This window comes from Athene noctua, chromosome 1 (assembly GCF_965140245.1).
Source record: "Athene noctua chromosome 1, bAthNoc1.hap1.1, whole genome shotgun sequence".
Classification (NCBI taxonomy): domain Eukaryota; kingdom Metazoa; phylum Chordata; class Aves; order Strigiformes; family Strigidae; genus Athene; species Athene noctua.
In genome coordinates this window covers 90568492-90593443 of record NC_134037.1, presented here as the reverse complement: position 1 = coordinate 90593443, position 24952 = coordinate 90568492, and the positions used below count along the sequence as shown (strand labels likewise).

The following is a 24952-nucleotide window of genomic DNA, read 5'->3' as shown; positions in this document are numbered from 1 at the left end:
CTACTCCATGTGAAGGTCCGCACACGGCGCTGGAGCGGCTGTACAAGAAGCGTTGCTACAATGGGTGCGAGCGTCTGCTCCAACAGTGCCAACAGGCGACAGTACCTGTTGTTGATACTGACGTCCATTTATTTGTGCTCAGCATAGAAAGGGAACGTTTAGACCCCCAGCTGAACAAGCAGACACGGTGATCGTTCCCGGAGGAACGACTTTTCCTCTTCGGGGCACAAGCCATACGCACCAGGAGGAACAGCCCTGTGTTTCCACGGAGTTAACAGACCCGTGCTTGCCCCGACGGGTGGGAGCAGGGGCAACATAACCTGCGGGCCCTGGGGTGAATGTCACTTCCCCGGCCGATTCGGTGTAGAACGAAATCGCTGAGGCCGAGACCGAGACTCGCTCAGCTCCAGCGTCGGGCGCCCCTCACTCGGCCGAGGCGCCGGCACCCAGCTCCGCGCCTGCCCAGCCGCCGGGGCCCACACTCCCACCGCGGCCCTGGAGAGCCACCGCTGGCCGGGGAAACCGCGAACCGGCGAGGGAAGAGGAATCACCCCCCGGAAAACCGCAGCGCGCGCTCCTCCCGGGCCCCGCAGCCGTTAACGGCCGCGCTCGCCTCGCCGCAGATGGCCCAGGGCACCGCCGCCTGGCGAAGAGCCGCTACCCCGGCTGCCCGGCGGGCGGGCGGGCGGCTGGCTGGCGGTGGCGTTCGGGTAACGGTAACGGGTCGCGGCGCCCGCGGGTGACCGCGGCGGAGGCCCGGCCCGGCCGAGCGGGGCGGGGCGGACCCCCGCGCGCAGCCACGTCACCGCCGGCCCGGCGGGGCTCGCGCCGGGAGCGGGGCGGGGCGGGGGACGGCGGCGCGGCGGGCTCCAAGGCCGGGCCGGCACCGGGCCTCGGGCGCTCTGCCCCGAGCGGCCCCGCCGCGCCGGTAGCAGCGGCAAAGCCCCCCCACCGCCCGGGCGCGGCGGCCCCAACCAGCCTCCACAGCCCGCTCCCACGCGCGACTTCCCTCCCGCCCTGTCCCTCCCTTCCCGCGGCGGGGGCCACTCACCATGTTACTCCCCGCACCGGAAGAGACGGCGCCATGCGAAGCCGGAAGAGGCGGAGGAGGCTTCCGTCGCTACGGCAACGAGCGGGCCCGTGAGGCCACGCGCGGCAGCGGATGTGGCGTGGGACGGAAGCGGAGCCGCTCCCGGCAGAGAAGCTCCCCGCCTCCCTCCCTCCCTCCCTCACCGGAGGCAGCGCCCCGGGACCCGCAGGTGGTTCGCTCCCAGCGCCTGCCCTTGGGCCACACGGGTGCTGTATGAAACCCCGCGGCAGTTCTGCGTTGTAGCTGCCCGTTTTCCGTGAGAAGTCAAAGCAAGGATTCCCGTCGTGGTGGTCATGGTACTCCGAACCGCAAGGACGGTTTTGTTTCACCTTTTCCTCCATACAAAAATACACCTAAAATCATGATAGCATCACGACAGGCGGGCTCTCTGCTGCTGCGCTCTGCATTAACGGCAGCGAGGACACATGCTTCGGAGTGGATTTTTTTCTCCAGCTGTATGCCAAACGTCGAAAGGACGGTAGCTCTCAGAGCCTCAGGAGCGCTCTTGTTGGAAATGTAATCACTACCCCGTGCGCTGAAGTTCTGAGAAGGCTCCCGCGGCTCTGAACGTGTTAAAACGTTGGAAGCGTTTGTTACAGTTCGGCAGAGCGGCTTAGAGTCAGCCTAACCCCAGCCCAAAGCCTGCTGTGGTAGGAAGCAGAGAGCGGACTTTGGGGGAGGAGAAAGAGCCACATTTAAGGTACTCTAGCCGCTAGTACTGAGGCTCTGGAACACGGGGACAATAATCTTTGTGTAACCCGTCTAGCAGAGCACTAAACTGTGCCTAACAGTTGCTGTCAGAAGGAACAAAATACAGAACTTAAGTTTTCATGGTATTTGGGATAGCTCTATTGAGAAAAATTGTGTTACAAAACACCTGCACAGGATTTCGTGTACTGAAAGATTTAGTCATAAAACAGCTTATGTATTACTGCCTTTGGGAAATGAAAAGAGATAGGAATAAAACAGATTATTGTGCCTAGGAAGATACTTGAAACAAGCTTTTGTAACATGGCCCTGTCTTTGGTCTTTTAATGGGCTACTCCCAGTTACCATAGCTAAATTCGTTAAAAAAGTTATCTGCATGTAATCTGTTCTGTGAAACACACCAAAAGACTTTGCTGACTCTGGCTGGGAGTGACTGGACAGGTCATGTATTCCGTGATACCTGCTCATTCTAAGCTGTTGGCTGTAACAAAGACATTTTCTCCAGTGTACAGAAGTAGTTTAGGGACCAATTAAAAAAAAAAAAATAAAAATCCATTTGTATGACAGGTAACAGAATCCCAACCGCAGTGTTATGATGCATAAATTCTCCACAGGCTGCAGCTGCTGCCTTCACTCAAATTTATCCAGGAAGTCAGAAATCAGGTGAACCACAGGGGTAGCATATTATCTGTGGGATATGCTCCACAAATACAAAATTGTTTGGTTACTTTATTGTTGACACATTATAAGGCTTTTTGATTATTTCATATCTTAGCACATTTCTCCCCAGAAGAGGAAAACAGTTGTAAGAAATTCCACTTCCACAATTCACAGAATATGGCAACTAATTGCACAGCTGACAAGTGTCTTCAAGGATGTCTTACAACTGAGGCAAGTTTGAGGCCTTGTAGAAATTACTAAAGTGAGATTTGAAAATAGTAGAAGTTACATTATTAGAAAGAATTGTGCTTGTAACATGTATTTGCAATATAGATTTGCAAAAAAAAAAAAAGTGGAAACTTCAAAAGGATTTGGTAAAAACAACACTTTGCTCATGAGGTTGGTTGTAGGCTTCTGAAATGCCCACTTTTCTTTTAGCTACACTACAGCACCAGTAAATCACTCGCATGTGTTGAGAGATGGATTTTAGTTAAAATTATAGCCTTCTGCCTTCACCACGATGTGATATTTTCTGTATTATCATTACACACAGAATTAAAAAAAAAAAATAAATTGAGAAGGTTGTGTAACTCCTGTCTGTTTCAGAGCCATATGCACTGTTGCAGGAAAGAGACTGGATTTCACAAGTTTACAAAGTATCTGGAGATTGCTGCAATCTGAAAAAAGATGGCTTGAGTGAAAAAAAAAAAAAAACAAAACCGAACACAAAATTTATAATTTTTCTCACTTTTTGTGGCAAACTTAATATTTTGAGATACAGAAATAAACAGATTTCATCCAGAATATGCCAGTATCTGACACTAGGCACGGGGCCTTGTCTCACACCATCTTGGCTGGAATGAGAAAAGATTTAATTAGTCTAACATACTTCAGACTAGGTTATGCTGCCAAATCCATAATCTGTGTAGATTTCAACATAGTAAATGCTAGAATATTGTTTTCAGGCTCTTGTTTCATTACATTTATCTGAGCATCTCCTCTACAAGAATAAAAGCCTGTTTGAGTATCTGTAACCTACACACAAAATTGCTAATTGAAGTAACTTCAGTAGTTCAGAATCCACCTCCAAGTAGTAGCATTTCAGCCAAAGAGAGATACTGGATAATTATCCTGCATGGACAAGGGTGTCTTTCTATCCCAAGCACTTAATGCTTGACAGAAGCAGTAATAGCTCTTACGATTCAGCCCAAAACATTGGGGGTTTTTTCCCTGATGGCTCTACTGATTTTTATTTGGTTTGCTTGCTTTAACAGTGATAGATACAGTGACACGTTGAAGGCAGTGGTCATGGCTGCTTTTTGAGACACCAATACTGCCAGAAATGTAATATTAAAATTATTCTAATACAACCTCTTTTTTTTTTTAAAAAAAAAAAAAATCTTATCTTCAGGACTTAACTGTAAGAACAAAAAGCCTCAGCAACTGTTAGTAGTCCAGATGCAGCCTCAAGACAATGGCTAGGAAGAATTACAAACAGTAAGGAAATGGGGATAAGTGAAGAATTTAGATTGTTACCTCAAAAATAATAGCAGGACTCTCCCCCCAGCAAAAGAAATGGTGCCATTTTTATAGCAATTGGCTCCAAATGGCTATTTTCAGGACTTCACCATGACAACCAGAAATAGTTATGTGAAACCTCCTTGTTTTCACTGTGACTTAGCAAGGCTAGGGATAGGAGGATAGGCACACACTTAAGGTTTCAGCACATTTATTTAGGAAGTAGCACTTCTGTTTACATTAGTTTTAAGAACTTGAATTATGTCCTTTAGAAACTAAATGAGGTATTTACATATTTATTGTTCCATCATGTGGTATACACCCGATTTATTTATTTTTTAAACCAGCAGCAATTAAACTAGCTTCAGGTTTAATGAAAAGGCTCTTAATTTTGGACATTTTATCTGATAAACAGACAAGAAAACAGTAAGAACAGGACAAATGCAACATTTTATTGTGAAGCTAAAGCTATGTGACTGCTCATCATGCTTTTTTACAGTGCTTATTAATAAAATGGTGTTTAACATTTCAAAAAACATTCTTAAAAGAACAGTGAAACATAAGTGCTTCAAAACAACAAAATACAAGAATTAACCCCATCCCAGACTGGAGTTGTCCAATATATTTAATGGGGGCGGGGTATAGTGTTTTGTCTCCACCTTTGGTTTTTGTCACTTTAATCCAGATTTCTGAAAAATACTGACTAGCCCTTCACATGAATAAAAATTTGCATCATGTGGCAAAACCAGTTTCCGTATTTCCAGTCCCTTTGAGAGGCGTGAGTATTCAAGTACTTTCTTCACCACTTCTAATGGTAAAAAAACCTGCAGAACCCAGAGGCTACACCCCTAGCATCTTAGGAGAATACACCTCTGTTAACCAACTACAAAGAACGCTGACCTTTTTCCTCAAAGCCACTTCTCTGAATCAGGATTTTAAGAAGTGCGTCTTACGAAGGCAAGGAAAATCTTACAGCAAAACAAGGCTGATTACCAGTTTCCAGACAGGAAGTCAGGAATTTGCAAATCAAAAGATCAAACTCTGAAGAACCCACAGTGTTTAGCCAATATACTTAATCCACTAGAGGAGTGTATACCTTGCCAATTATTGCCAAACTCGGGAGGTAGTTATTGACAAAGTAAACTGTTCCCACTCTAAGACAGTTAACGATTTACATGAGAAGCAGGAGAAGCACAATACACATCTCTCCGTACTTCAGAAGATGATTTTGTATTTGCAGGAAGCAATAGTTTAACTTCCTCATCCTGTGGAACGACAGTTACAATATTTGAAAGGAAAAATATTGAAAAGAATATTTAAAGAAAAAATATCTAAAAGAAAACAACTGATCCATTGGTCATCTCTTACAATGACCAGCAGATCAGCTGAAGCATGAAAATTCACGTGGGCAAGCAAAACAACATCCTTCAACACTAAATTGCAGCTCAGGAGAACCTAACAATCAAATCAGCAACTGCCTCTAATTAGCACAATGACTGAGATAACTAATTGCATTCACTACCTGCTTGCTACTTTTCATTCCAGTTTTCATATCTGGTAGAAGACCCCAACACCAATAACATCACAAAAGCTCGAGACCACCACAGATAATGAACGAAGATCTGTAACCTACGATAGCACCTGCCACCTCCCAAAGCTGCCACATGCAGAAGCATCGCTAAAGCACTGGAGCAGCTACATAAACACGTCCTGGGCACAGCTATGCATTATCCATGTCTTGGGGAGGAAAGCAATGTAAGCATCTAGGGCACAAAGTTTCACCACTGGTGGTTAAGGAAGCCCTAAGGAGAACACTGCTTTCCATACTGGTTGCAAAACAGACATCTCCGTTAAATTGGCCAGCAGATCTGATGCAGTATTCACAGTAAAAAGTAATTAAATTTCACAAGACTGACTTAGCAGCAGATGCCAACCAGTGCTAAAACCTGCTTGTTTAGAAAAAATACTACTTATTCTATGCCAGAAGGTAAGGTTAATTGTCTGAGTAAGTTACATGTATAAAAACTGTCATTTTAAAAACATTTGGGAGTATCTAACAGTGAAATCAGCAATGGCCTCCAATTAGTGCAGTGACAACAAATTCCTTCTCAGTTCAGAGATTCCATTCATCTCCATTTGAAAGTGTTACTATCACATCTGTTACCTACATAAAGTAAGTTGCAGGGCCATATTCAACAAAACTGTATTAGCAACTGACTTTCGGAAATAGTCAGCAAGACATTGCAGGGGCAGAATGCCTATTTTTAAATACACTGAACTCTGTAAAAGAAACTAACAAGACAGAGAGATGTGTATAAATATCCTACTTTAAGGCTTAACTTTAATATTCAGTGTTATTTTTCTCTTAGCCGCAAGGAGAGAACCTGTACAAGTTTGGTGTACTCTACAGAAAAGTCAGCATTAGTAAAGGGAACATCAAAACACATGACCAATTCTCATTTTAAGAAGAGCGAGCATCACACAGTGCTTGAGTTTTTCCCTCCTGCTATGCCACCAGAAGCAGCAAACCGCTGCCTGCGAAGACACTGTTCTTCCAACACATAGAAAGACAGAAGGTGTGTTTCCTACTTAATAAAAAGAGACAAAGATGTATGAAGAAGGTTTTTAAAAAAGAGGGGGCATGGGTTGTTTTTTTTTCTTCCCTTCAGTAACTGCTACACTTTCAGTCAGTAAAACACTTGCAGTGAGCCAGACAAACTGCTTCCTAATAACCTCAAAAAAGTGGGTCAAGTCACTTATTCATTAGCAGTGGGTAGAATCAGGGGGAAAATAAGGTGGTTTAGAGAGCTAATGTAATGCCAGCGTTTGCAAAGGTTAAAAGCATCCAAGCTGCTGTCCTGCTTATCCTATTCTAATTCAAGATACTGTATTAGAACATAATCTGATTTTATGGTAAATACAGTTGAAAAGTTGTATATAAAATACTATAGGTTTGGGAAATAGGGGTATTTGGGGTTTTTGGGGGTGTATGGGGGGTGTTGATTGTTTTTTGGGGTTGGGTTGGGGGTTTTTTTTGGATCTGCTTTTATACACAGTTAATCCAACACACAGATGAAAATCACCAAGCTGAAACTTAGTACATGTCAAACAAGAAACCAGAAGATGTGAGATAATGCTTAAAGGGAACAGAATTATTCTTAAAACACTATTCAGAAAATAGCATAAGAAAGACATTTAAAGGTGATTTATGAACCAAACAGCACTTGGTCATAGGCTAGAAATCCAGCAGCTGTGGGGCAAACTGATGTTGCAGAACAAAATTGAGATCTTACTACGTGTTCTGAATAATTTATATAGCTGTTGTTCAACCATTATGCAGAAGACAATCAGGGCAGAATAGATAACCAGAAAGCAGTGGTACCAGACAGAGTCTCTTGACCTGAACGGGTTGTACAAACAAGGGCTAGTCCATCCCTCTTCTTTCTGAAGTAGCAGCTCAGACTTCTGACTCTTTGTGCGTGAGCACTGGTGGTGTTTTAGCAGATGAGAACTTCTGCCTCTACATTTCCGGTACCCATCACATGCCAATAGGTATGTATTTGAAATAAATACCAGTATATTCCTCAAAATTAAGTGGAGGAAAACAGAGTTTGATAACAAATATTTAGGAACACTCAAAACCAGAAGTGTTACCTTCAAAGTTCTCATTTGCAAAGGATCTCAAGGAAAGCTTACATGCTTTATGAATAGGAAGATCAAGGACCTTTCTTAGCTGTTTAGCTGTCTGTCAGATGCTAATAAAACAGTAATATTCATGCTTAGCACTACAAAGTCTATGACAAACATGGATCAAGTCAGCCAGGAATCTCCAACAATAGAGATGGTCTACTAAAGGCAGAACTAAGGCAAAGCAAGCAATACATAAGATTTAAGAAAATTAAATCTTCTAGCATTTCTCACTTCTCCAGGAAAGTGAATCAGGGGAACAGAAGTCACACGTTTCATTTACATCAGACATACATTTGAGAGAGTCATACTCCTAGAAGGCTGGAAGTGGTTTGGTTAGACTATTTTAAAGGCATACTAGTGTAACGCAATCTTCCCTTATTTAATTGTTTTTAATCTTAAGATCAATTAAAAGCATCTCTGGTTAAAAAAAAAACCAAAACAAAACAGAATCCCAAACATACCGCATCTCTGTGTCTCAAAACTTTTGACACAGTTTCTGCTATTTAGTACTCAATACTACACAGTGAGCACAGAGTCCTCTCTGGGTATTACTATACTTACACTGCACCTACCAGCTAGTGGGTTTTTTTAATATATAAATATATTATATTATTTATAGTCAATTTTCAGGTGAGTAGTCCCAGAAGTATTTGACTTACTCCTACCAATAAAAAAATAAGTTAAATGAAAAATTAAAAACAAAGTTTTCTGTTAAGACCAAAAGCAAACAAAGCTTATAACTTGATTTAGTATAAACTGTAAACAATATGCATTTTTGTAATATCACTAAGTTGGGAGAGTTGTCTTTTTGAAAAAAATAAACAAAAAACCCCCACAAACCTGCTCTAACAAGGAACTAGTGTTCTGCCTTGCAAACATCTGTGTTTAATCCATGTAGAATTTGTAAACAAGATGTCAGGCCTTTAGAAGTAAAGGCAAAGATGTTTTCCTTTATTACAGTATTTAAAGGCTATCACTTAAGTGGTTTTTTTTTTAATAGCTTGTCATTTATATAATAAAAACAAGTATTTGTACAAAGATCCATTTTCTTTTTAAAAAAGCAGATCAGCTGAGTGTTTCATACTTTAATATATAAACCAAAACATATGAAAGCTATAAAAACATTAATGTGTGCCATGTATTAAACATGTAGCCTCATATTTTAATGTTTACATGTGTAGATTAAAAAAAATTATCACAATGGAAATTTTACTTTCAGTTATCTTAAACAGACCAAGATACAGAATAGAAACGCATCATTTCTAAACTTGACAATTAGCATCACTTACTCTCTCAAACATCAGCTGGGCTTCAAGTTGAACACTAAAAGCGTAAGCTAACATTCTACAAATGGAAGCATTACAAAATGTGTTAAGAGAAAATACTGCCAGTAAATGAATGTCTTAATCTATTTTCTTATTTAGTAATTTTATTTTTTTTAAGACAGTCTGAATTGGTTTTATAGGGCTGGGGGTTTTTTTTGCTGTTCTGCTATCAAAGGTCTTCTTTAAAACCATTCTGTGAACAATACAGTCACATTACAACTAAACAAAAAGACAAATAATAACAGACCAGCTGCTTTTTACATTTTAATAATCATAATTCCCCAATGCTGTTCTTCCTCTCTGCACAGGGAAATTGTTTCATTTGGCACATTAAGGATAAAAAAAAAAAAAATAATCAGAAACGGAACCAAAGTTTACAAACCTCCAATTATAAGTTAGTAGTTATAAGGAAGAAAGCCAGACATCAATGTCATGGCAAAATTAAAAACAAAAAACCACACACACGACATAGGGAAAAGGTTTTCCAATGATCAATATCATCAGAGCCTTCTAGCTGAAACAAAATACATATATTATTGTTCAAACCATAATCGGATTACTAGGAATCTTATCTCAAGTTCTACTGTGCTCTTACTTACAGTGTGTAAATCCTCACTAAATGGCAAGGAGGCTTTGATGAACACATTTCACATTGTATAATTTTTTCTTAATCTCAAGTTTTAATGCAGATACTTAAAGATCTGTAAAGTCCTGTAAACTCTGGCTGCTTTCCAGTAGTCTGTACCAATTGCTCCTTAGGCAGCACTTTCTTTGACTTCAAGCAGTGTTTCACACTGTGGTATCTCCAAAGTCCTTGTTCCAGCGAATATATGCTTCCAGGGTCTGAGGGCTCAAACTGCGCTTTATCTTCTTCAAAGATTCAGTGAAATCTGACAGTTTGATATTTCTCATCTAAACAAAAAGTGAAAGATATCAAGATCACAAGTGGTTTACGTACTTCAGTTTATTCAAGTAGTACTTCAGTATTCACTTTTAACAAAGCATATTCTACGAGTGCTTCATCTTGATATAAGAAAGAAATGTTTTACAGTGAGAACAGTCATTCTCTGCAACCTCTCCAGGGAAGTGGTAGAGTCCCCCTGCTGGAGGTTTAAGACGAGATTATCTAGCACCCTGCCCAACTGTATCTAGGCTCCTTTTCCCACAAAAAGTTGGACCAGATGATCCTTCAATGTCCCTTCTAACCTGGGCTGTTCTATGATTCTATGACCCGCCGCAAGAGTCTTGTAATTTAAGACTATTGGTATTTACTGGTTTTAATAAACTAGCACTGAGTAATCATAAAGTCTGCCTTGTTATTTTTTATTAGCCCATGAGACTGTGTTATAACTTCCTATTTCACTAGGTGGTGCAAGCTAGTGCATACGAGGACAAAGAACTGAGGAAAGAGTAAGGCATGGGATTTTTTAACCACATCTATGGGATACCTCTCCAAACCAGGAGACTAAGGCACTGAAAGTTCCCACCCTTACCACAACTGTATTCAGATCATAGCATGCTGTCAGCTAAGTAATCCTGATTATCTAACCTCTTTGATTCAAGAGGGCTTTCAGTGGTTTGCTGAGGACATGCTTATAAACAGACATTTCCCATACAGAGATATCCAGACATGATGGGACATAACCAAAGTGTGTGGAACAAGCAGCCTCATTATTAAAGGAGTATTAACATTAAAACAGAGAGGGACCTGGGGTGTTGACTGACAAGCCGGCTGAACAGGAGCCAGCAGTGTGCCCAGGGGGCCAAGAAGGCCAGTGGCATCCTGGCTTGTGTCAGCAATAGCGTGGCCAGCAGGGACAGGGAAGGGATCTTACCCCTGTACTCGGCACTGGTGAGGCCGCACCTCGATTCCTGTGTTCAGTTTTGGGCCCCTCACTACAAAAAGGACATTGAATGACTCGAGCGTGTCCAGAGAAGGGCAACGAAGCTGGTGCAGGGTCTGGAGCACAGGTCGCACGGGGAGCGGCTGAGGGAACTGGGGGTGTTTAGTCTGGAGAAGAGGAGGCTGAGGGGAGACCTCATCGCCCTCTACAGCTACCTGAAAGGAGGGTGCAGAGAGCTGGGGATGAGTCTCTTTAACCAAGTAACAAGCAATAGGACAAGAGGGAATGGCTTCAAGTTGCACCAGGGAAGGTTTAGACTGGATATTAGGAAGCATTTCTTTCCAGAAGGGGTTGTTAGGGGTTGGAATGGGCTGCCCAGGGAGGTGGTGGAGTCCCCATTCCTGGAGGTGTTTAAGAGTTGGGTCAACACAGCGCTGAGGGCTATGGTGTAGTTGGGAACTGTCAGTGTTAGGTTAATGGTTGGACTGGATGATCTTCAAGGTCTTTTCCAACCTAGACAATTCTGTGAAAACTGGAGAAGATTCCCCACATTTCTCTGGGACTGGTGTTAATGAACTACTGGGGGTAAACCTGCATTCACAACAAATTATCACAGATGTTCTCATCGTTCTACAACAAATCCTTTCAGCTTATCATATTATTATGTAAAGACAGGGTGTGTGGGGGAGTGTGTGTGTGTAAATGAAATAAATAATTTGACACCGTATTTCTGGGGATGTTTTTGGGGAGTAACACTGCAAGAAAATAAAAGCCAGGCCTCTGACATATCAAGTTGCAGTTAAGTGGGATGGAAAAGATAGGACAGTCAGATGAAACTAAAACCAGCAGAGACTTACTATTGGAAAAAGAGGTGCTCTTAACCTCATAACCAACAAACTACACAAAGAACAAAGAACCTCAGACATCTGAGGATAGATTTTCTTCTCAAGCATGACTTGTAAAGAATTTTCTTCAGTGAAGAAATCATCATAAAGGGTAATAACACCCAAAAATTACACTAGGTATTTTGTATGATACTATGTGTAAATAAAGGGTCCTTTAAAAGTTTCTGGTGAGCACGCATTCTATTCAAATGAGAAAATACAACTGCTAAAACAGCATACCTCACTGGCAGACATGTTCTTCACCTGTTCTGGTTTTAATTCTGTAAAAATAAAGGAAGATCAATGAGTTTCACAAAAAAATGTTTCTGACAACTAAAGCATGTTAAAAGCACTTTCATTCTGAAAAGAAACACCAGCTAAAAATTATACCTCTCTGCCTTAACATAATCTCCTGTACAGAAAGCTACATGGTGTTTTTACCTCGTCCTTCCCCATTTATCAGCTCCTCAGCCAGGCTGCTCCCTCATTCAATCACTGCAGACACAGTACAAAGTGGTAGCAAAACTACTTCCTTCTTCCTAAAGTATGGAGAACAGCACACAGGCACTGAGCTGCCTTCCCCCGTATTTTCCTGGTACCTACCCCCCTACGCCTCAAACATGCACAATTTTCAGGAAACAAAGGTACCGTCAGCCAGGAATATAGAATTAAAATCAAGCTGGGCACATAAGAGTTTTTCTTTCCCTTGCAGTACTATTAGGATCTAATCATTCCTGTAACCTTCACTATTATACTTTTTTTTTTTTTTTTTTTACTTGTAATACTGTTACAGCATCAACATATTCCAGCAAACTTCTTGCTCTGAGGGTGCAAGAAAAAGAATCTACACAGGATTGGCAACACTGTCATTAAAAAACATTTTAGAAAAAAAATTGTTTTATAGAAAGCCAGGGGCAGGTAGAAGAAATTAGTTGCACAACATTTCCTGGTCTCTTCTCAAAATGGACTTGCAGGTGAAGTCATCTGTCAGCAAAGTAAAGCCTGCATACCTAAACACATACATTATTAATTCAACCACTCTAAATAAAGATATTGGAAGTCTTAGGAGACATGTCTCTTGTGAGAGTTATCTAATGCAATTCTGGTTTACAGTTATTATGCAGGATTCTGGAAGATGTGCCTTACAATTTCAACAGCTGAAGCTAAGTGGTTAAAAACCCATTACTTTGCAGCAGCTGCTTTCAAAGAGATAGTGCAGTGGCACAACTGCACACTGTAGGATTTCTGACTCAATTAAAAAAAAAAATAGTAAAACAAATACTCCCACAAAACACGCACAAGACTCTTCCCCATAAATCATTTAACAAAGTTGCAACAACTTTTATTTACACATAATAGACTGATATTACAGAACACTTCCCCTCTGGCTGCCTTTAATATGTTTCTGTCAGGTAGAACAATATACTGACAATCAGAAAACTCACATCAAACCTTCACAATCTTTTCTTCACAAATTCCCACTGCTGATCTCCACTCAACAGAATCATCCCCCTTCAGATGTGGCTACTGGACACATAGTAACTAGGTAGCAAAATGGACCAAAGAGGGGGTGGGGGGTGGTATGGTTGGTTTTGGGTTTTGTTTTTTTAAAAAAAGTATTCACTTTGCATTAAAATCATATTTTTTTCAAAGTTGGAAATGTCAGAGAAAGAAAAAAACGTAGGTAAAACTCAAGTCACAATTGTCATCTGGATCACAAGTCAACATTAAGATGATTTTAAAATAAAAAAAGTGATGCCATTCAAACATTAAAAAATAACCAAACCAAAAATTTCTTCTGCTCCAGTATTTCCTTCCTTGAGACTGGAAGGAGATTTGCCCACTTTATAAGACAAGTAATGTAGTCAGACACTGCTATTCAGTAATTTAGATGCAACAGAACTGATACCAGCATAGGAAAGATACTCTAGTTTAAAATTCTACAAATCTGTGAAAAACACTTCACCCTGCTCTCCTCTAAAGGCACAAAAACTGTGTTTCACATGGTGAGCTACTGTAGGGTTTTGTGTAAGGTAAAGATGCTGTGATGAGGAACAGACCAAAATCCAATCTAAAAAGCTTAATTTCAGAGGTTTACGATTTATAATGATATAGGAAAGTATCTCTAATATCAAGGGAACCGAGTTTTTTCAAAACCTAAATATAAAGCTACACAGCTTACCTCTAATAGGGCCCAGTGCTGCATCCTTTGCTAATGCAGTTAAATCACTTCCAGAGTATCCATCTGTCATTCTTTGTCAAAGGAAAAAGTGGGGGAAGGGAGAAAGGGAGGAAAAAAACAAACGTACTTCAAACCATTTCATTTTAATTGCAGATTATTAAAATGTTACTTAATCAGAAGTACTATTTTGATGTTGTTTTGCAAGTTTAATAAATCAGAAGTGCATTTAACATGATCTATATTTAAGTCTTTTCCAGAATTTTAAGTGCAGATAGTCAAGTCCCAAATAACATGCTAGGAAAAGCAAAAAGATAGCAACCAACTAGGATTTGTAGATGAAAACTGATCTCAAACATGTTCACTATTTCTCTTAGAAGAATGCCCTAGCACTAGAGTTTGTCATCATTTGTCAAAGATGACTCTAAACCCAAAAACTCAACTATCATCCAAATCCTCAGAACCACAAAGGGGGGGGGGGGGGAACCAAACCAAGGACCCAATCTTTTTGGGAGCTTTTCCAGAATTAGACTTCATTTCCAAATTAACCAATGAAATACTTCACAGGTTAAAGAAATACTCCACTGAACCAGGAAGCCATCAATACATGTTGTCAATGTAAGGGAAAAGAAACGCAAAATTTAAAACCCACAAAAAAAATCCACATAGCTTGTAGAGCAGCGGCTGGATGTAACAAGAACTTCATAGCTCAGTCTTCTAGAAATAATTATTTCTGCTATAGTTTATATAAAAACTTGCTGAGGACCAAAGAACACAAAATCGTGAAAGAGATTAAACACCTATCTCTTTCAAAACAAAGATGGGAGATGAAGCAGGCAGGAACCTCAACTCTTATATTTTGGCTAAACCATTTATAACAAAAGTGCATTTAAATTGCATTTGTAATTTGGTTCATAAATTTGCACCTGGAATCCAAGATGCTATCTTTTTCCTCCAATTAGCTATTAATGCAGCCTAAATCTGGCCTGAGATCCTTAAAGTAGAGAGAGAATTTATCAGTTGGATTATACATCAGATTTCTATAATATTACTAACACTACAGGGCTGAAAAACGCTGCATCTAGGAGTGTACTCACCTCCTGTGTGCTATCACAAACAGAAACGGAGACCAAAGTACATTCACATGAATATTTTTGATATCTCACACTACGTTTTCACTCTTTCCTGCCCTATGTGCTTTACCTACTTTTTAGTTAGCTTCCCACACCCAATACATTTGTGATTACTGAGGGTGACAAACAGCAGTACTGTGTCAATCGATGATGAAAAACATAAACCAACTTCATAACAGGAAGGTCATTTAACCCACATTTTCCCTATCAAATATGAAATTGAAAATAATATAAAATTATCCAGTGCTTGCTCTGCTGTTTTGGTAGCAACAAACTTAGCAGTGGACAAGCCAAGAAGAGTTGTTTTTGATTGGAAATGCATGCCAAGTCAAAACTGGTACTGCCTTTTTGCATCAGAGAGGAAAGCTGGACTGCCTGGGGGATGGGTAAAGAGAAGCAACCCCCTCCCTCCCCCTCAGAAAGAAAAGCACTAATGTGCATGTTTCAATGACAGAAACCCAGCCAGGTGGTGTAGGGGAAAATAAGCACATTATATATAAGCATATAGAAAAACGCTTTCATACAGCCTGACAGGAGACCATCTTCCCAAGATGCATGCAATTCATTCTCGGCAAGCACTGTCACCATCTGTTGATTTATATTAGTTACATTTGGAATGTATAAAACGATCTGAATGAATGCAGTAGATGAGTATATTTATTTAGTATAGTTACAAAATACTTACCTAGCCAGTTGTGCCAACTCTTTTTGGGTCAATGGACTTCCTTGCTTGCTTAGAAGATTTTTTAGCAAAACCAGTCTTGTCTGAAAAGAAGATACATTTATCACATGTAAAACTGATTTTCACGGTACACTTAAAATTCTGTTGCAACAACAAAACTACGTGTTTGTCAGGTTAGCTTTTGTGCCTTGCTAGTTTAAACTTGCCTGTAATGCTTCTGTGATTAGACTATATACTATCATCTCTTCGGGGGAAGAGACAGGGTAAGGTGCTAGTTTGGGCTGGGGTAGAGTTAATTTTCTTCATAGGAGCTTGTATGGGGTTATGAGATCAAGGGTCGAACTGCTTCAAGAATAATGGATTAGAATCCTCATCAAAAACACTAATCTACTGTTGAGCTGAAATACAATGAGAAAACTACTTTCATCTTTCGTAATAAACACTCTTCTCCAGCCAAACATGCTTCTGCAAGTCCTACTTCAGATTTGCCCATGCCTGACAGTATATAAGCAGCACCTCACTAGCCAAGAAATACTAAGTAGCTACTACCTGATTTGCTACTAGCACTTGTAAAAAAAAAATGCAAAAACTGAAAATAGTTGCCAGAATTAAAGCACAGTGTATATGGCCAAGCTGGGCCAGAAGTTACTTCACAGAATTGTAATCACCCACTAAGGCAAATAAAGAATAGCTTATGAAATGTATTTTATACTCTTTAAATAAAATTGATCTTAAAATGAAGAAGATGCATGGAAAACAATACTTACTTCCTCATTTGGTAAAGACACATATACCCGTTTGGTGAATCGTCTACAAAAAAACCAAACATATATACATATATACACACACCCCTTCATATATTTTTAGCGCATACAGATATAACATTTATCAAACCAAATGTCAGAACTTCACTTACATGATCAAATTCTAGGAAGTAGAACTAAAGGTTTAAAAAAACCAACCCAAACAAACAACCACCACCAAACAAACAATATGCATGAGCCACTGCTGTCTCACCTTACTCTTACTTACTCTTACTTGAAGTCATGAGACTTCTCCTGGAGAGAAAACACTCTAAAGGTAGAAATACCACTGACTACCAGGAACAAAATGCAGCATCTCTTCACTGTACACAAAGAGTCTTTGGAATCATTAAAAATGTGTTTTGTTTGTTCAGGCAGTGCTGACATGGCTATTTTCTTCAATCAAGAATGAAAAGAGAAGTTGACAACTTGTAGCAAAGAAGTCCCAAGGCAAATCTACAGCAAGGTCTGGAATTTCATGGGACATCAGAAGTCCAGTATTCACAGAGAAGAAATACTGCATTTTACTGGTCAAATTTCTTCCTTCATCCTGCCATTAAGATCCAAATATTTAAAAAGCAATATATCATCGCACAAGTGTTATACAATGCTGATTTGGTCTCAACAGGTCCTGCTGTTTTTGATAATTCTAAGGCAGTCATGCTTGTGCAGATGTATCCCAAAAGAGGAGACAGGCACCTCTGAGAGGTTCACCTTGCTAAACAGCCTTTGCTACTTATTTCAAAGCTTAAAACAACCAAGACACTAATTAGCAAAACCTGCTTTTCATAATGAACATAGTATTATTGTATGCAAACACAGAAAGAGACATTTTGATACCTGAGAACAGCATCATCAAGCTCCTGTGGCCTGTTTGTTGCTCCCATCACAAGTATTCTGTCCTCTCCAGAAGACTGCACCTATATGATGCAGAAAGGCAAGGCAGCTTTCAGGTCACATCACATAGTAACACAACAAAACCAGTTAGAGACTTGCTGTGCATTCAACACACTGATGGGATCTTACTGTATAAGCTTTTTTTTTTTCCACGCAGTTAGCTTTAAAACATTCTTTAGACAAATATAAAGTCAAACTAGGAAGAAGTAAAATGCAAAAGAAGAAATGTAAAACACAGGACACCATGCCCGAGTCATATCGCTTGAAATGAGTCTTGCAAGAGCACAAATGCTGCTGTGGAACTGCATGTTACAATGCTGGAAAAAACTGAGACTACAAAAAGCACTCAGAAGTTTAGTCATCCAGAGATAATTATGCTTAAAAGCTAGAGACTTTCTGCTGTTGTGTGTTTTAACACCAAACATTGTTTTGAAGCCTACAGAGAAAGACAGAATCAAAATTTTAGACTACGATACAGCCAGAACCACTAAATCAGATCAGATTCATCTAATGAGTCTCACAAGAAGCTAGTAATCAAAATGGTAAGCTATGTACACAGACACAGTAATTTTCCCCCCAACTCACTCTATTGCCAGACTTGATTTTACACCCAAGAATATGGAGACTTACAGCTTCTAGACTTCAGAGAAAACATCTGGGTATCTCAAACATATTATTATTCACCTAGCGTCAAATCCTTCATAGACTTAAGTTCACTGCTGTCTTACTGAGCCCAAAATGTTCCACAAAAATATTGTATGATCTAGATACACCTTGATCCAAAGTTTTCTAACGTACTAATTACGTTTTATTTTCCCCTTTTCATTTTAAGGGAAAACTGTATGTGTAGTAATTTCTGCATATCGCTCTCACATTGCATTATTTGTCCCGATTCATCCACTTTTGGAGAAGCTTTTCCTGGCCTTCTTGTCTAGGTAACTTCTCCTGTACCTCATTACTACTGCTTCAACTTCAGCAATATTCCACTGTTCTAGTGGAATATAAACTGAGATTGTTCAATACAAAACACAGTGCTGTGTGGCAGAAAAATATCCTGATACTCATTTGTTCCCCTCCAACTATGAAACCCCAGTCCTCTTCCTGGGTATTACATATATGCTATTAAATATATTCATACTGTATCCTGTCATCTCTAGGCTGTGATGTCAAAAAATTTACAGCTCAGTAAAAACCATACTAACACAGAAATTAATCCTTCCATGTCAGAGCTGTGTATACCCATGATCTGTTTGAAATCCTTATCCCTCAAGTCTCACTTACCTCTTTCACAGTGCATACTTTTGTGGCACATATCCCTTAAAAACCAAAAAGATACTACTTAAAAGCTATTTAATCATTTTACTTTGCCACAGTGAAGAGATGTTCTTCACCAAAACATGCAATTCCAAACAAGGACTCAACTCTACCTAACCCTTAAGTGTCCCTCTTGCCCTGTTAAGAACATTTGTTCTCACAGCTCCTTTATTACTGCCATTTGTTACCCTTTCTTCTCTGTCCATAGTCTTTCAATCCATTATTTCAGCTCTTCTTCAGATTAATACCTTTCATCCCAGACTGAATTTTACACAATATTACAGTAAGCAGGTGAAAAATTAACAGCAATAGAAAAAAGCTGTTTGCCAACCAAGGTGGGGGGGGAAGGGGACAGAGCTAAACTGCAGCAGCCAAATCCTATTTGTGCTTGATCTGTAGCTTGTACTGACACTCACTACATTAGCCAATTCAGCTAAATCAAACAATACCCAAGACTAAATACTTACACCATCAAATTCTATTAAAAATTCTGTTTTTAGACGCCTACTGGCATCATGTTCACCTTCTCGTCTTTCACACAAAAGGCTATCAACTTCATCTAAAAAACAAAGAAATACATCTTAATTAAGCATACAACATTAAAGCCTTCATATTTGCTGAAGTTGTTTTGCTAATATAGGGCTCCAACAAGAGAGATCAGATCTTTAATCCCTAGGAGACAGACAGTACAACATGTTGACCTTTGAATATGTAACACCAACTACAGATGAGAGAAAAAACCCTGCTGATAGTAAAGTGCAACTCAGGACAAGCAAAACCTACTTTCATGTTTTTAGTACATAAATGGACTTACTCTGTAAAGGTAGTAGAGTATTTGTGGGTTTGAGGGCATTTCTTCCCACTGTTAACACCAATTAAATAATGTAACAGTAATCTAACATGCTCTGTACAGTACTGATTAGGCAGCAGGTCATATCTGAGACACCTGCTGTACACTGCAGAATTACCCAAAGAAGTTTACCCGAAGATCCCAATTTATTAAGTCAAACTATTTAAAGAAAATATACAAAAGCCAACAACATGTAAGGTCTTACCAATAAAAATTATAGAAGGCTGAAGTTCTCTGGCTACTGCAAATAGAGCACGCACCAGTTTCTCTCCTTCACCCACCTAAAACAACAATAAACTGTTTTGGGAGGGAGTTTAGAAAGTGTTTGTTACAAAAGAGCTAACATAAGGATCTACAGAAAATCCTGCTAATTACCAGCCACACTCGGTCCATTCATACACATTCAGATTACCACTAGTTCAGTGTTACATACAACAGTACGGTTTAAGTCTTAGAAACATTACAGCTTCACTGATGATTACAATTGAGGTGTCAAGAGAATTTAGTAACTAAATTATCACAATGAAAGGGAGATAGGACCCATTTCATTTACTTTTGAAAGAAGAAAAAGCCTACAACCATTCATCTGTGTAACAGCTGGGGTCATCCTGAATTGCAAAAGCCTTTGACATTGAGTTACTACAAGCACAAACCAAAATTTTTTACTTCACAAGTCACTTTTTAAAGCTTTATGTTCACTGTAGGCTAGCAGTTCACCAAGGACTCATCAGAAGTCTTTGGTCCTCTTAAGACCCAATTACAGCACGTGTGTTTTCACATCAATGTAATTTACAGCTGCTACTTACATATTTTGAAGTTAGGCTTGCTGCACTTATATTAAAGAAAGTGGCATTTGATTCTGCAGCAACTGCTTTGGCCTAGGAGAGGGGGAAAAAAACAGTATTGTTAAAAACACCATATTGAAGATACCGCTCTGCTTCTGTAGCTAGCACTCATATCCCGATTGATCATTGTGAAAACCTCTATTCACTCAAAGAGAACACCTTTGCTGCTGAACAATGCTACAGAAAACTTCTGCACAGGCCACTTATAAATAGGAATGGATAAGTGGTTGAACCACTAGAAAAGTTTCCAGATTCCCTTCGACTTCTGTGATCACATCATCACCATAACCAACTACAATTTGCTTACTGAAGAATACAAGTCTCCAGCTCCTTTCAATGTATCCTGAGTATCTGAAAGTATCTAAAACAAACAAATTTAGGGTGGTAGAGTAGCAGCTGGATCAAATAAATATTATGTTGGGGCTTTTTTTCTTTATCCTTTCCCTATCTATACGAAAACTGTTTTCAGGGGAAGGCTCGGAAAAAGTAGTTCAACCAGAACACTCTCCTCTTTAACAGTTTCACTATACTCAAGAAGTTATGATTTCCTGGTTATGTATTTTCATTTTAGTGATTAGCAATTATGTTCCAGTATGTAAAACAAAACAGATGAGGCGAAGTGAGCTGCTCAGTATTCACACTCCTGTGCTTCAGAGCTGATCCAGCTTCAATATCAGCGAGCGGAGTGTGCAGCTGCAGCCACGCCATATGATGCAGGACCATGCGCCTGGCTCAGCTGCAGCAGGACACGCGACGATCCCTGGCTGATGCACAGCCATTTCCCTCCAGTCCCCTGAACCCAGTACAGCAGGCTGAGCAAACATGCAGCAGCCAGACAGTTCCACAGCACTTACGCTCCTTGCATAGCAGTGTGGAAGTCAGACATCCCCCTTCCTTGCTACTGTGCTCCATCCCCATTTCTAAAACATACTTCTAGTATGTTTTAGTGGAGAGTAAACCATTTGTGATAATCACTGCTGTACATAATTAACCACGTTACTTTTACTCTCTCTGAAAATGAAACTTGGACTTGCTAATTTGTTTTAAAATATTACTTGTGATATTGAAGAGAATAAAATAGAGAACAGTTTAGCAATTATCTCCCCCATGAAATCCACAGTTAAGAGCAACATTGCATTTCTGTATTAAATTTACACCATAACACATATCCAGGAAGAACGCACAGTTTGTTACTACAACACCCAAACTGAAAGCCACCCCTCAGGGTTACATTTTAAGTCCACCAACTCATGTATGAAGTAATTTTCTTACCAACATTGTCTTCCCATTTCCTGGTGGGCCAAACAGCAATAATCCACGTGCAGGAGCTCTAAGACCTGTAAATAACTGGAAAGTACATCATCGTCATTTGCCTTCAGAGACTTAAAGAAAACGTTGACTTACCTCCATAAGAAAATGTTTTAAGACTGAGGAATGGCTCACTGGCTAGCAGTGCTAGAAACAGTAGCAGTGCTACAACAGTACAGGTTTTTACAGAACTACATTCTATTAGTAACTTGACCTAATGCATATTGTTTTCCACGTAACAGTTGAATTACATTACGACTGTTCTGTGCATAGACACCCTGTGAAGGCAGTATAACAGGCAGTAACACTTTCCAGTGTTAACAGCCAGTGTTAACTAACCAGACATACAATTTTAAAGTATCAATTCATTTTAAGAAGTGGGGAACGCAGGCATGTAATAAGGGAGTTAAATCAATGTTCCTACTAAATCCATGTGGAAGAACTCCCTCATCTTTCTTTTTCTTAATTACATGAAACTTAAGAAGACAAGCTTTCACCGAAACTACTTAAAATACTACTTAACAACCACCTACTCTCTCTAAATGCTGCCGATAATAATCTCCTCCCTCTCAATTTGCATTGGATTCATCTTTTCTGCACTATAAAATTGCACTCATCATATGTGGCATCACAGCAAGCAAATTACAAATTCTCATAGAGTACATCCCTTTCAGTTATTCCTGTAGCCTGTTTCCCCCAGCACTTTGTCTTTACCACTTTCCTCAAGAGTTCTGCAGTTCCTTTCTCGGTCTCACACTCAGCCCTCCATTCCAGTTTCCAGTAATTCCAACAATAAACCAGAAGGAATAGCAGGGAGTCTCATACGCACACATCATGTCCAAGTGCCACTGTTACCAGGCACTGCTTTCCACAATATCCACCATAATAAATGGCTCCATTACCAGTGTAGTGTCTGGAAGATGATGGACCAACATGCATTTTCTCTATTAATTTTATCATTCACAGCATTTTGTTTGTGCTTGACTTTGATCACTAAAACCAGTTATCCAGCATGATCCTATTCACTAATACATACCAGCTACATTACAAATGTATCGAAGCGTCTTAACCTGAATAACTACATTCATCAAGTGTTTCTGCTTTTCACGCTGCACACCAGCATGTGCATCTCCTACCTGACTCCTTTTGTTTGGAATCATTCTTAGGATGTTACACCATTTTCAGATAGTCCAGAACAAATCTACAACTCTCCCTCACTTTGACTGCCACCTACACAGTTCAGCTACAACTGCCACTTATCACTAACCTTTTAAAGTTTTATTAACAGACTAATCATCCTGAACATGGTCTGAATTAATTGCTACTTTGCTACTATTTTTATTAGTATTGTACTGCTGAAATGGTTGCAGCCAGTGTTTTCTATTTATTCAACTCAACTCTTGTTCTCCTATAAAAATACTATTGTCTTGTTTAAATATGAATTTGAGTTCAAAACTCACTAACGTTAAAACTGAAGTAGTATTTAATTTACTAAATAATCACCTATAGTTGCCATATCTACCATGTTGATTTACAAGGAAAGAAAAAAAACCAACCTATTTTCTTCCAAGGAACACATCAAAATTCACAGGATTTTGTCCTTGTATCTCAACCTATATCAAGGTCAGGCTCATTGCTAGCTACAGTAATACAAAGACCTTACTGAAAACGTCAACTGTTATTAGAAGAGTCATAACTATTTCAAGTCTCACATCTCAAAGTCCTTCCTACCCAGCTCACTGTATTAGTGTTACTGAACAACAAAAGCTTGACATACTAAAGCACTGTAGTAACAGACAGTACAATGACATTTTCCTTCTGCATAAGAATACCAAAGCATGCATATTTATGCCAAAGCTTTGTTTTCCTCAGGGCTAGTATTCCTATGATGCTATGCCAGGTTTAGTGTTTCTTCCCTATGACGCTTCGAAACCAGAAACTGCATTAAAGAAAAGAGGCAGACCACAAAGCAACCCCAGTCACCCATCAATGTGACAGAAGAGATGCATAAGAAAACAAAGAACAAACAACAATTTTGCTTGAATAATCATCACTGCAGTAAATCGTCTCATGCAATTGCTGCAAGAGTCCAGCAGCTTTCAGCAAGTCCACTTTAGAAAACAGTCAGTTTAATTCTTAATAAAAGTGGCTCCGAAAATTCCAGCAGTACATAGATCAGACCGGAATCTAGGGAGTCACAGTAGCCGACATACCACCTACAATAAATAACATAAAAGCCTAAATTACTAATTTCTACTCAGCCAAGAGGAAATCTGCCCTCAAGTGTTATACACCTCAGCATACTCTTTGCATCCCCTCCTGCTGTGCACAGACTATTCAGAATGTCTAACCAATACCCACACAGAAAACATGACCAAAATACCAATTTACTATTTTTCAAATCAGATCATGTCATGATTTAATTTACCTATACAAATCTCATCTGTTTCACTCTTCCCATTATGGGCTTTGTCATCTACGTGTCCATATAGGGTTGGACACACAGCTATACCTATCTGGAACTGTCAGTCTCACAAATTTCCAGGATTTTTTTTGTTAGTTTTTGCCTTGTTGTTTTAGTGGTCTGTAGTTTGCTGGGGGGTTTTTTGTTTTATTTATTTTTATTAAGATATTGCCTCAGTCACTTTCTCCAACACTAACCAGAAGACAAAGAATTTCGTGGTAGTATTTCAACACATAAATTCTTCATCTTCCTTTTCCAAGACAGTTATCACCACACGGCTATCGATAACAATCATAACCAGTAAAGACAGGATTCAAGATTCACCACTTCATGTGTGAAGCACAATACATTTTCTGATTCTGTGACAGTGTGATAACAAAACCCAGTTGCTTACCTCAGGTCTAAGAGAAGGTAGGATAACAATTTCTTGCAAAGCTTGTTTAGCCAGTTCCTGCCCTGCAATATCATCAAATTTGACAGCTGGCCCACTAACAAAGAAATGGAATACTAATTAGTCTAACAATGAGATACTCTTTCAGCTGCAGCTGACTAATTTAATGCATTTGACTATTTATACAGAACCCTTCTGAGGAAATCTGCAACTTATATTGCTAAGCATTTAAAAAGATAAGCATTTCTGATTTAAAATTTTCACCCTTTTGCCAAAGTAACAACAAAAAGAAATTCCAAAACAACCCCCCCCAAAAAAAAACCCTAATTTTCATTTCAAGTGGACCAATACTGTACTGAACAAAAAA

General features: G+C 39.7%; 2 protein-coding genes across 8 annotated transcripts in view; both read right to left on the bottom strand.

Moving 5' to 3' along the window:
• SLC30A6 (solute carrier family 30 member 6) overlaps positions 1-1136 on the bottom strand; it is a 28358-nt gene extending 27222 nt beyond the window's left edge. For 2 of the 4 annotated variants that reach the window (XM_074896895.1, XM_074896892.1), the window contains exon 1: positions 1052-1136. In XM_074896895.1, coding sequence (XP_074752996.1) covers positions 1052-1054 — 3 coding nt within the window. In that variant the 5' untranslated portion in view covers positions 1055-1136. Of the gene's footprint in view, positions 1-241; positions 586-1051 lie in introns of those variants that run through there. The other 2 variants (XM_074896894.1, XM_074896893.1) reach the window with 2 other exon arrangements.
• A 2783-nt stretch (positions 1137-3919) lies between these two features.
• Positions 3920-24952, bottom strand: part of SPAST (spastin) — a 45570-nt gene continuing 24537 nt past the window's right edge. For all 4 annotated transcript variants that reach the window (XM_074896888.1, XM_074896890.1, XM_074896889.1 and 1 more), the window contains 11 exons: positions 24589-24682; positions 21695-21769; positions 20384-20455; positions 19783-19858; positions 19195-19286; positions 17357-17436; positions 16481-16523; positions 15717-15796; positions 13902-13972; positions 11960-12000; positions 3920-9903 (listed from right to left, as the gene is read on the bottom strand). In XM_074896888.1, coding sequence (XP_074752989.1) covers positions 9781-9903; positions 11960-12000; positions 13902-13972; positions 15717-15796; positions 16481-16523; positions 17357-17436; positions 19195-19286; positions 19783-19858; positions 20384-20455; positions 21695-21769; positions 24589-24682 — 847 coding nt within the window. In that variant the 3' untranslated portion in view covers positions 3920-9780. The remainder of the gene's footprint in view (positions 9904-11959; positions 12001-13901; positions 13973-15716; positions 15797-16480; positions 16524-17356; positions 17437-19194; positions 19287-19782; positions 19859-20383; positions 20456-21694; positions 21770-24588; positions 24683-24952) is intronic.